The 13,363-nt window shown below is 37.6% G+C and overlaps 1 protein-coding gene across 11 annotated transcripts in view; it reads left to right on the plus strand.

The window, feature by feature from the left end:
- LOC105359352 (serine/threonine-protein kinase MARK2) overlaps positions 1 to 13,363 on the plus strand; it is a 67,968-nt gene that overhangs the window by 21,153 nt on the left and 33,452 nt on the right. For 2 of the 11 annotated variants that reach the window (XM_011495940.1, XM_011495946.1), the window contains exon 1: positions 12,375 to 13,098. The exons of the other annotated variants lie outside the window; for them this stretch is intronic. In XM_011495940.1, the coding sequence (XP_011494242.1) occupies positions 12,758 to 13,098 (341 nt within the window). In that variant the 5' untranslated portion in view covers positions 12,375 to 12,757. Of the gene's footprint in view, positions 1 to 12,374; positions 13,099 to 13,363 lie in introns of those variants that run through there. 11 annotated transcript variants of the gene reach the window in all.

A 13,363-nucleotide genomic window follows, 5' to 3' on the forward strand; every position in this document is an offset into this window, starting at 1 on the left:
CCGCCCTCGCGCGCCTCTTCCCACCGAGCAACCACGACGAATGCACCGCACGTAGATATATCGATATTGTCGGTCGCTCCCTATTAGCAGCACTTCCCCTTCGTCTCCCGACTGCAAATCGAAGCTCGTCGACAATCAGGGTCTTTTACGGGCAACGGGGCACGAAAAAGCGCGATGCCCAGATCCAGTAATGATACCACTTGTAATTATTGATGCAATAGCAATTATTATTACTATAAGAGAGACAGGCCTGGCTTGCCAAGATACATTAAATGAGCGGAGCTCGTCGTCGTTGCCAATAAATGCAAGAGCGCCAGGAGCTCGAGCGGTTGTGCGACGATCGGCAGCGGGAAAAATAATATTAAGATAAACAGAGAGAAAAAGTTGAGGGCCGATTAAAGAGGGTCCTATGTTTCATATATTCGTCGGCCTCGTCGACTCCTCGACACGTGCGCGCGAGTTCGAATGGCGGCTGCGTGCAGGTGTCGGACGCTCGTCCCCTCCTCCTAACCCCTGGTGAACAATGAGAGCCGAGAGAGGAAAAGGAGGTGACTCGTATGCGTCACAGCTGATGATGAGCGGCTCAGGCTCGATCGCGTAGCCCCGTGGCTTTCCTGGAAAAGCGCCATGGCAGCGACACGACTAAGGTTGGAGCGGAGAGGAGACAAAGTGCGGGAAAACGGTAGGCGCGCACGAGCGGCCGCGAGAGGTCGAAGCGAAGATATTGCGACGACAAGGTCGCTGCGGCTCACGCACACGCTTCCTACCCGCGAATCCGCGCCGCGACTTTTTTCGCATGATTCATGCCAAAACGCCATTAAATCATCCTAGGTAAACAATTAATTAACAATGGAATTCCGTGAATTTTATCGTGAACATTTTTTTCTTGGCTCATTTTATCGATGCTTCTGCTAAGGCTACCATTGCCGATAATGCGAGTCGCTCCAATTCCTAACCTCCAGATAGAGCATCCTTGAAAATCCTCATTGTCACGAAGACGGCTATGACGACTATGACGACGACGACGACGACGACGACGACGACGACGACGACGACGTCGACGACTACGACGACTACGACGACTATGGCGACGAGTCATTAAATAGAGCTAGCTAGAGGTTCTCTTTGTTAGAAGGCCGGGGTGAGACGTTAAGTTGGCGCCGAAAGGAACTTTCGCCCGCCGATTACGAGAGAAATCGGCAAGGATACTCGAGTTTCTTGGTTATTATCGTTGAGTTCATTGCTTTGTAACTGCCGTAATGGAGGCGGCGTATATTCCATAATCTTGAGCTTGTCTCTGCGCCGATCGTTCGATCCATTTTTATTATTAGTTTTTGTATTCTATAATGTTTGCGAGCGCGCGAAGAGCTAATTATGCCGTATATATTATTCACTCCCGATGAATTGCAATTCTATTGCACGTCAATTTATGCATTGAAAACGATTATTGCGAGACTCTATTCAAATACGAGAATACGCATTTTTTTATGTTTTGATTATTTTTGCGATACCTGCGCACTCGACTCAATGGAAGTACGTAAGTTTTATTTGTTGATAGCTCGATTCAGATAAATTGATAAGCTTTGGAAAATTCTTCCTCCAAATGGATAGCTTAAATAATTCCATGTCCAAGTTTGTTTACACGATCGATGTTTATTACTTATATTATTGTACTTGTGACAATGCACGAGGCGAATTGTGCAAAAACCGTGCTGGTTAAACTGATATTAGCCGAGCCAAGAATGTACCGTCTTAAATCAAATTAAGCTAGCATTTACTGCAAATGATATGATGTTTCCTCGTATCACTCGATAGATCTTATTGTTTCATTGGCATAAGCAATAAAGACATTATTAGCGACCTAATAAGCTCGTCACTCGCGTCAAGCGCGTGTTTATCTGTTAGGGGGAAAAAAGTTGAGCCTACAAACAATTTTGATACAAATTTTGCGAAATTTATTGCGCAAGGAATTTTCATTTTCAAGATAAAGCAATTGTCCTGGGGACATGTAATGTAGAGCGATGCGTGCATTAAAATCGTTTCACTTGTTCGTGCATCATACGAAGGTAATATGTCATTGGAGCGTTTATAATTGAAATCTTTGGAAATCCTAGTTTCCTTTATCATTTACGTTCTATCATCTCAGCCTTCTATGAAATTGGAGAGCAGGAGAGCATGGCCTTGATTAAAATAATGATCCAATACGTTTTAGTAATTAATTTTTAAGTGTCGTAATATAATTTTATTATTTTGTAGATAGCTTAACATAATGCCGGAATTATGAAGTTGGTCAAAGTAAACCATCACATTGAACAAAATAGAATTTTGAATAATTTTAATGATAGTAACCGAGGATTATTATGAAGCCAGAGCAATATACCGACAATAGCATCAGCTTCGAGAATAAGATGCTTTATCATATTATATTTTTTCATATAGATTTTATTTGATTTCTCGAATTGTCAAATTATGCTGCATGAATAATCAGACTATCTATTAATGAATATATTTAATATTTATGATGCTTATAGCCAGTCTTGTGTATTATTTAATATAATCGAGTGAATTATTAAGCAATAAGTTTTAACGTTAGCTTTAGAGGTAATGTTTACACGTATACGGGAAAAGGAATTTTAATGCTGAAAATTTAACGTAATGCTCGATCTTTGGGTATACGTGTATTTTATAATAGAGTAACACGATTATAATCAGCATTTAATAATATATTAAAATTTTGTGCAATGGTTTTATTGCAACGTGTATGGCTGCTACGCTTGGAGAATGTAAAACTAGGCGAGACTTCTCGGCAAACTATTAAATTTTAACATGAAATTTAAATTACCACCCCTTTTTGTAGAAAAAATTAAATAAAATAATTACATCGTTATTTTCGTTAGAGATATTTAATAGACTTCGAAGCAAAAAATGTATTTTCAATTAATACATCCTCGCAAAACTACAGCGAGCGCGCATACTCGCGCTGTATGCAAGGTTAATATGTAAAATGGCGAACTCAAGTTCGATAAAGTCATATTACCTAGAGCGTTTCCTCACATCTACACAACTAATAACCACAATATCTTTCACACACAAATACGCGTGAGCGAGCACATCACGTGCCTTAACGAAGTGAGAAAATTGCTTCGGAATGCGATACGCTATGCGTGCACATTTTGCAAGACATATCTGCAACGCATGTGCACATAGATATGCTAAGTTACTTGGAATAAAATTAATTTTTTTCGTATATCGAGAGATTTATGCGGGAATGAAAAACTTATCTGTTGATAAGTCTGTTAGAAAATTATAAAGTGAATCATCGAATCATAATGCGTTGCTTGCGTTACGAGAAGATTATCAACTATAGCGCTTATTAAATGCACTGCTAATTACAAATTTATGGATATACTTGAGCATCAAGTCCGTTTATATTTTTATTATATCAATATAATTAATTGGACCGGTAAAGCATTGGACGTTCGCCAGCTGTCCCTCGTGAATTTTGATGGAAATTTAAAAATCAATGTCGCATGAATCTAGGGAGACTATTGGATTTTGTATCTAATGGACTTTTTACTTACTAAGGGCGTTTAAAAAGCGGTTGGTATCAAGAATCTTATAAAATTAATACAAAATCATATAATGTTAAAAGCTATTATTCCTTATCGTTTGTAGCGTAATGTAATAACACTTCAAGTGTTAGTTATATAAATTTCAATGTCTGCTTGCGGGGACATTTATAGAACAATAAAAGTGAATTTCATATATTTCCCAAGAGTTGCGAGAGGACAATGTTTACTGAAAAATTTTCAACATTATACCAGATAATGTCAAATACCTTTAAATAGTTGTAAATATAATACATTCTCATTATTATATAACCATATATGCCTTTTGAATACAATGGCTTCTAATTTTTTAAAATAGATATATTTTTAACCACAAACAAAAATCAAATCTCTTGGGCTAATCAATACCGAGAATAAGACTTTCAAGCATTGATTCTCAGTGACGATGAGTCGGTAAATGAAATAATCACTTTTTAAATCTAATCTTCTTGAAAATTGCAATTGACAGACTTGCACGCGACTCTGATTCTTCAATCGAATTCTGGCGTTCAAAGTTTTTTCGATTCACCAAAACTTCGTGCGACATTCGGCCAATCCCAAAGATAAGCATTCAACAGATGCGATATTTACTCTTATTGTTTCTTTCTTTTATTCCGCGAAATATTTTATGATTACTAGCCGTTATCACGCATAATTGACTGCACAGGAAGATATTATGTTGAAACGTGGAACATTTTTTATCTACTTTTTAATCTAAGAAGAACCGAGCGAAAATCTTAGAGAACATTCTTTCATTGCGTGAATGTATTTTTGTCGATGTCATTCACTTTTTCCGTAAGGATTTTATATTTTTGCGTATGGTGTTCAATTAACATTTTTCTCACATCGTAAACATCGTCATTTAAGAGCACACAGACTTTTTTAAATAGAAAATATTTTCCTTATTTGTATATATCCTTATTGTTCAATGCATTGTTAGAGCGCAGTACATCTATATTAAATATTATCAATTTCTTCTGCACCTGAAGAAAGTACATAATTTTTAATTGCCATTATCTTCTATTATATAACAGGATATTATCTTTGACACATTATCTTGTGCGTCAATGAAGTTATATGTCTTTTTGAAATTGAAATGAAGTTGGTAATTATATTTAAAAAATCAATTAGATTTTAATATATTAATTCCAAGCTTCATAATAAATAGTTTGAAAAATTCCCTTGCATATTAACATAATGAAAATCAATATAACTATTATTTACTATATATATATATATATATATATTTTTTTTTTTTTTTAATATCTAAAATTTGTATTCTAGTATAAGATTATAAACTAATCCTCTTTTTAAATCAATATTTAGCATAAATTTACAAATTTTTAATAAAAAAAATTGTGTACTTAAATTCTTAGCATGAAATAATAATGAATGTTTCATACAATTATTGTATTACACAACTTATGTGTAAAAAAAAAAAATTTTACCCTATTGTCCAATTAATAAAAACATCAGTTTTTAAAATAATTTTCAAATATATTCTAGTGTCAATTTCGACATTGATGAAAATTAACAAAAAAAATATTAATATATTTGTTTAAATTTGTGGTTAACTACAATCTATAATTACTTTGGTTAATATGCAATTTTAATGAAAATTTTTTTCTTAGAGAAACATAAATACCTATGCGACAAATACTCATTAATATTAATTTGTTGTATGAAAAATTTATGTAATTATTGATCTGTTACGTAAGGTGTGTTTGTCACACATTGTCATTCCTGTCAAAAAATAAGATATTCCTAGAATATACGGTCAATATTGGCAATCTTATCGATTATCTAGAATACACGCTAAAATACAAAATAGCTAAAAAAATAATTTGAAATTCATAAATTAGTATGTTAGTGATATTTTATAATATTTTTTATTAGTTTTTTTCTTTTTTAATTTAAAAATTAATGTCTCTTTAAGACAATTTTTTCTACGAATTCTATATATTATTATTTATTAATTTTGAAATTCGATCAACAAATATTTATCTTATTGAGATAAATCTGTATTCTACATAAAATTTGAAATTTGATTATTTATGGAATTATCTAATGCAATTTGGGTAGAAGGATAAATTCTATAAGGGTGATTATAATTTAACATATAAAGAAATAATATGTGTGCTTATTATTAATATGTATGCATTGCTTTGTAACGAGAAAGTATGCCCTCCCTCTTTTATATATATATATATATATATCAGTACTCGAATATCTATGAATATTTATGTAAAGCTCCCAATATTTATACATTAAAATTTAATTAAATATTTCATATATAATAATTGATTTAATCCTGAATATATGCGAAGCGACCTCGAAATTTGCTCCACTTTATCGAGTGGCATAAAATTCGTAACGAGTTTGTCAGATTGATGCGACTGAAACCCTATGGAAGTTTTGTCGTCGCTTTATAAGCCGATGTTGAATAATCGGCTGCGCCCATGGCACGATGTGTGTGTCCTCGTCGCTATTCTCCCATTATTAGCATTAACGTTGGAAATGAAAATCGCCTACTAATAAATCCTTTATGAATTTGTATTTTATGTGACCGTTTATTCTCCATGCGATGGTCCTAACGATACTTCAACGTCACAAACGGATAGGATAAAGACGTTTTAGTGTCACGATTCGACTCGCACCGTATGATGCGCCCTTCTCGCTTGAATTTGCATTTTTGAGTGCAGATTTTGAATGTAGATTACGATTACAGAAGAGGAAAAATGTGGGATCCGGAAGTGAGGCTATAAGCGGTCGAATCACCCTTTCGCCAAATGAAAAGTCGCGCAGTTGGCATAATAGAGAGCTTCGTTAATTGTCTCTGCTGACCCTCTTTTACGGCTTCGGAACTTGGATCGTTTTTTCTTCAACGCTGTTAACTGGGTTTATTACTCAGGCCAGTTGACCGCAAGAAATCCTCCTACTTCTCTCAGGGCTTTTTCCTCTCTTTGTCGTAACCGCTTTTAAGGCCCAGGAGTCGTGGATGTAGCGGTGTCGTCTATCTTTTCCATGCATTTCCGGTCTCGATATTTGACGTTAGCTTGTCGCTTGCGATGCTTAATTAACGTTCGACTGTTTTTAGTCGCAGGGCTGCTCTCTTTCCCACATGAGCTTCTATTATTCCCTCACCTTTTCGTCGTTACCTTCGCTCGTGTCGCTCGATACCCGCAATGTATTCGTGCATCTGGGTTGCATTGGAGGTAGGAAAATTGACAATATTTGATAGATTCCAAATTCTTAATTAATCAATACATAATTTGGAAGCTCTCGTGGATATTAATAATTTTTTTACTTTTGTTTTTTCATCTAATAACTTAGTCGTAACGCTCTTTTGAGAATCATTTATGAAATATGATTCATTTTGTTGTTAATTGGTATAATAAATGTGCAAATTCTAACTTCCCCCTAAACTTAATCCAAAACATGGTAAAGTTATTCGTATCTTCGAAGTGTATGGGTTCGACCTCGTTATTAAACAACATAGAGAATCATATTTTATATTAAAAATTATGGCCATAACGTGAAGTTAGATTAGCTTGGAGAAGTTTCTAGGGTTAATTTAAAAATATGTGATTATAAAATTTGCTACGATCTAAACGACAGTATTGTGTCGTGGTATATAGTAAAAATTAATTTTAACGTGAAATACTTCATTTATGAATATTAAATACAGAGTTTGATTTCATTATTTAATATATTATGTTTTAATTAGCTCTTTATTGCTAATTAAGAATAAATATTATCGTTTGAAGTTAGGAAGAAGATAGTCATCCACATGAATATTAATTTTGAAAAAATTGTAAACATGATTTTTTATTGAATTAAGTGTTTTGTCCTTCTAGTATTTGCAATTTCAACCAATTAAACATTTCAGTTAAATCGCATATTAAGAATTTAAACTAAACGTTGCCTCTTCGTAAAATACCATCTAATTAAAATGTACCATTTCAATTATTGTTACGATTATTGTTTTTTATTTATAATACAAAATTTAATTTCTTTCGTAATTATATCTCTTCGAATATCATGCACAATTACTTTAAATCTTTAAAATTCATGATATATGTTTTATTACTGTAATGTACAGATATATTTAATAATCAAATATTATCGTTTAGATGATGAACTTCGATATATTTTATTATATAAACTTGAATAACATAACTATAAAATATAGATTTTTTAATAAATTATCAATATGAAAGAAATTTCAAGTCAATCATTTATGTTTTAACTTTGATCGTTACATATCCATATATATATATATATTGGACTATTTTCAGTAGAAAATGATAGTTAATGTAAATTCATATAAACGGATCCAAGTTTATATGTACGTTTTGTAATTAACATGTAAAAAAAATCCAATGAGGTTATACATATGTACGGAAATAAAATGTAATACAAAACTAAGTGCTTGTACAAACAATTCGATTTTCTCTTGAAGTAAGCGATTAAGTTTTATTGAGTTCTATTTAATATCAGGCAGGACAGGACATACGTACAACTGCTTTGTATGCCATACAAAAATAAAGTGTTTTCTCAAACGGTATTAAAGTGACCTTCGAGTGACTCAGCCGAGACTTATTTAACCTCATACATTTTCGAACGCATAAATCAATTCTTTCTTAATATCTGACATGTAACTTTGTATTGTCATTTGTATTGGAAGAAATAAGCGTTCATCTGGATTCAGCTCTTGCGCTTGAAATGTCGCTAGGATCATCACCTGATAATCTTCGATAATTCAGTCACGTACAACGAAACTACCGCCAAGTATTGATTACAAGGAGCGAAGGACGTTTTTTTTTTTGGGGCTTTTTTATTAATTTTTTTATTTTTTTTTCTTTCTACTAAAAACTACCTCCAGTCCAAAGTAATAACCAAGGTTAATTTAATATTCAAAAATAATATATTTCTACCGTATAGAGAAAATAAACTTAACATTTTCAAGCGAATAGACAAAATTGAGCACTAAAAAAGAATTCCTACGGTACGGTTAAACTATCTCAACTGACCTTCTTCGAAAGCCTGCAACTGTTGTCTCTTGCTTTAAATAATGTAATATTGGCAAGGCACGAATATTATTTCCAAACGCGTGTGCCGGTCACTTTTGTACAATATCGCACAATGGCAGTGCATTCTCAAACCTTCGATGAAGTCTGTGCATTCAGAAAAAAAAAATAATAAAAGAATAAACCTTGTTTCTCCTCACATTTCTGTCATCGCTTTGTCACACTCTCTCTCTCTCTCTCTCTCTCTCTCTCTCTCTAGGTTTAATATATCCATGTCGCTAATGTGGGTAATATCGGCCAATGGAAATACTACGCGAAATACATATGCAGCTGCTCGTTACCCAAATGACATTCTCATTGTTCTCTTTCGTTCAGGACTTCGTCCAAATATTCTTTATGTTGGAAAAAGTATATACGCCTCTCTTTTAATGTCATTGTTAATCCTTTGTTTGATTGCGTAGCGATTGAATGCTTTGATGATAATCCATTAGATGATATCAAAAGTTATGTATATTTAATTGCAGCCATTCCAAACGCTCAACTTTCCAGTTTAATTAGCGCTTTGCGAATTATTTATATATTTGCACGTGCGATACATTAAATACTAAAGTCTCGGCTGAAATGTTATTAAGATTAATTTTAATGTGAAATATATTTTTATTATGCTTATTAGCATTATTTCCGTATTTAAAATTATGTAGACTACTATTGTTTTATAGAATAGATTTAGATTCACAATAGACGCTTACATTGTTTGGAAAAGCTGCTTTTTATTAATACTAAGATATACCAAAAAGCTAGACACGTAGCAACTTTTTATTCGCGTATACGGCAATTTCTTTACTCTAAAAACTGCATTTTCTCATTCAACTTGTGCTAATAAGTAATGTATGCTAGAGTGCAACATTTCAATCCTTATACGAGTACGCATTCAAAACGATAAATGCTAATATTTAGATCATTACCATCCCTAAAATGTTCTTCATTATCCTTATGCGTTCTTAAGTTGACTATGACACGTACGTACACGTGGGTTTGACGCACATTATGTGCGGCTTCCGTAGACTCTTTTAAGGCTTTAAGAGTTTGAAGTGTCAGTGTGTTGTTAGTAGTGCGTTTAAGTGACGAACTAAGGCACACTCATATCTCAATACAATGGAACGGAGTGATACAACCATGAACTTACCATTACTAGGACATTACTGTCAGTTGATTCACTTCTTGCGTTGAATTACAGTGCATACGATGTGAAAATGCACATGTGTACACGTGCTTATGACATACGCATGCCTTAGATTTGGAATAAAAAGTTAATACTCCAATTCAGTGACTAAACGCTCATGATTTTAATACAAATTGCCATGCATTAAAAGCTGATGATTTTGCAAATGCCAATTTTTTTTAATAATGTGTCGTTGATTGTAATAAAAACTGGATCGCCTAAGAATGAGTCGTATATGTGTTATTTCGTTGCCAAGTGAGATGTGATCAAGAATTTGTACGAATTTTAAGACTTAATCTTATTACTAAACTCTAAAGTAATTTAAACGTTTATACCGAACGATTAGTTTTTAATTATACTGATTCATTAATGATAAAGAACTAATTTGTCATAAGGTAAATTTTCATTCACAATTAAAGCTTGGTTATTTCTATTTGATTCGTAGCAAATTAATCGTGCCGATATTTGTTATTATAAACGCTGGTAGTCAATCGATGAAGATTTAATCTCCCGATTAAAAAGCAGGTTAATCATTTTATTATAACATTGTTAATTGCTAATAATAGCATTGATACGCAGTAACCGTTAATTCATATAATAAAAAAAAAGATAACAGGATCTTTCTCTTTCTCCTCAAAGTTGAACTTTCTCTTTGAAAAATTGAAAGTACGAGTAGTGAAAATATTCATTCAATAAAGCATTTTGCGAAAACTCAATTCTGATAAATCAACGATGTTTAATATCAAAATCAGAACAATGAAATCGTTAATCACAATATTACGAGTAAAAGACAATCGTCGTAGTAGAGGCAAAAAGGGTGTAAGCTAAGCAATCTCGTTTGGCGTTATTCGCGTTTACGAAACGTTATAGAAGAAATAAAGGGCGACATTTCGCACTGAAAACACGCAACAGAGAGAGAGAGAGAGAGAGAGAGAGAGAGAGAGAGAGAGAGTTGCGTGCGCGCGCCCGAGCGAGGGAGTGGAGTATATGTACACTAGCATTGGGACAACGTTGTGCGAAGAAAAGGCTGGATATTGCATTACATGAAGAGAGCAGTTGCGTATTAGTGGCTGGTAACGCCATCTCTACCGAATGAACGGACGCGCCAAGTCAAGTGGCATATAAAATACCGTTAGCGGCGGTGCGTACAGTCGAACAATTTTCACCGACGCCTATGCATGCGTGGTAGAGCGGTCAATTATTTATTGCTTAGCGACGTTGGGACCATTCGCTGGAAAATTCCATCATTTATCATCCTCCTCGTCCTTCTTGCTTCGATTTCCCATCGGTAGAGCCAGGCAAGGACGTGCCGGAGGAACCCGGTTGCAGGAGCTCTCATCGGCGGCAGCGAGAAGGCCTTGGAGTCGCGACGGCGGTGGTTGTGGCGGCGGCGACGACGACGACGGCGGCAGCGGCGGCGGTGGCGGCGCTTGGCGTTCAGCCTCGACTCGAACCTCAGCGACGTCTCAAAGCGCAGTCGCGCCGCGTCTCGCGTGCCACACGGACTTGGTTGGTCGTTGATCGGGTCGAGTACGCGTCTCGTCGTGTCTCCACTCTCGATGGCGGAGCAGCGCCGGCCCGCTGCGATTACACGGACGTCGTGCGATCGAAAGGACCGACTCGCCTCTAACTAGCGGCCATGAATGTCGTCCGCGTATAAAGTGCGTACCGACCGAGGCAGCAGCCGCGGTAGCATCGTTAACGGCAGTAACACTAGCACCAGCACCAGCACCAGCACCAGCACCAGCACCAGCACCAGCACCAGCACCAGCACCTAGTAATAGTAGCAGTGCCCGCCCACGCATTAGCTATGTCGCCGCTCACCTTCGCGCTTCCGTCTCGATTCTCTTCCGCCGCGGCGTGAGTCAGATTTCATGTGACGCAAAGTACGTGGCGAAAGGGTAGGAGTGTCCTCGTGAATCACACGCGGAATCAAATGTCCTATCGCGGATCATCGTCGTCATCCCCGTGGACGCGTTCGAGGCTCAACAAGTGTAAAGTTAGCGCAGGCGCGCCTCACAGCTGTGCCGATGCCGCCACTCGTCGTGTTCCACGAAAAAAGGACCTACTACGCTTACTCACGTCACTCGTCACCCGTGGCTCTCGAGGGCGGGTACTGTTCCAGTTTCAAAAATCTTTCCTCGGCACCCGGGAGCTAACGCCCTCGGCTTTTTATCCGCCGGAAATAAGCAGCGCCGCTCGTGTTGTCGGGTGCGGCAACTACGACAGCAGTGGCCAGTCACAATCCGGTGCACAGTCGTCCCCCGTGTCCACGTAACACGGCCGCTCTCTAACCTCGAGATTCGCTCGCTTTCTTCTCTCACTCTCTCTCTCTCTCTCTCTCTCTCTCTCTCTCTCTCTCTCTCTCTCCCACCCCCTCCCATCCCATCCACCTTCTATCATTCATCTCTCACCACCGTCCCACCATCCCTTCTCATTCGGTCACTTTAAACTAGACTCGCCCCAAATTCCTTTTCAAATTCACCCTTAACTCTTCGCACGCGCACACACACACACACAACACACCTCTCCATGTTCACTTATTCCCTCCTTGTTCTTCTGATTTCTCCTTATCCAGCTCTTCTTCCTCCTTGATTCGTACGCACGCGAGGTACTCTCTTCGGCTCGTCGGTTGATTACCGTTTGTTGGCGAGTGGTGGTGACCGGTTGCTTGGACGACCGATATTGATGCTGTTGCTGCTGTTGCTGCTGCTGCTATTACTAGTAGTACTACTGCTGCCTGCCGCCACCTTCATCGAAGGTGGGGACGGCGCATGAGTAACGGCCTTCGTGGGCTCTCAATGCATAGAACTCGGCTACGGCGGGATCGTAGGATGAGCGCCGCATGACTGCCGACCTGAAAAGTGAGAGAGACGCGCCTAACGACAGAGGAAGAGATGACGAGCGTGATGGAGACGGAGGCAAGAAGGGGCCCGAAAACGCCGGGCCCCGTCAGTTTGGACATGGTTATCGGTGACCGGCCGTTTGAATCGTCGGGCGGCGAAACCCTCGAGCAGATCGAGCGGAACGTTAGCTCGATCGAAAGGGACACGATGATCGAGCAAGTAAGGCAGGAGCTGCTTTTCCGCGAGTCCGAGCAAAGGCCGAGAAACCACGAATCCGAGCAAAGGCCGAGAAACCACGAATCCGAGCAAAGGCCGAGGAATCACGAGGCCGAGCAAAGGCCTAGATACCACGAGACCGACATCATCTTGAACAACGGCCGGCCGACCAAGCGGTAACGTGCCCGACGTTACTATACACGCGCCACGCATAACGAACCTCTCCGATCACACAGACGTGGGCAATTCCCGATCGTCATGGCTCTCCAATAATACCCTCCACCACCCCCATTCTCCTTGTCCGTCTCCTCCTCGTCTTCCTCGTCCTCCTCCTCCTCCTACTACTATACTACTACTATTACTACCACTACTATACTACGAATACTACTACTATACTGCTACTACTACTACTACTACTACTATTACTACCACTACTATACT

The sequence above is a fragment of the Ceratosolen solmsi genome, unplaced genomic scaffold (genome assembly GCF_000503995.2).
Source record: "Ceratosolen solmsi marchali unplaced genomic scaffold, CerSol_1.0 scaffold11, whole genome shotgun sequence".
Classification (NCBI taxonomy): Eukaryota; Metazoa; Arthropoda; class Insecta; order Hymenoptera; family Agaonidae; genus Ceratosolen; species Ceratosolen solmsi.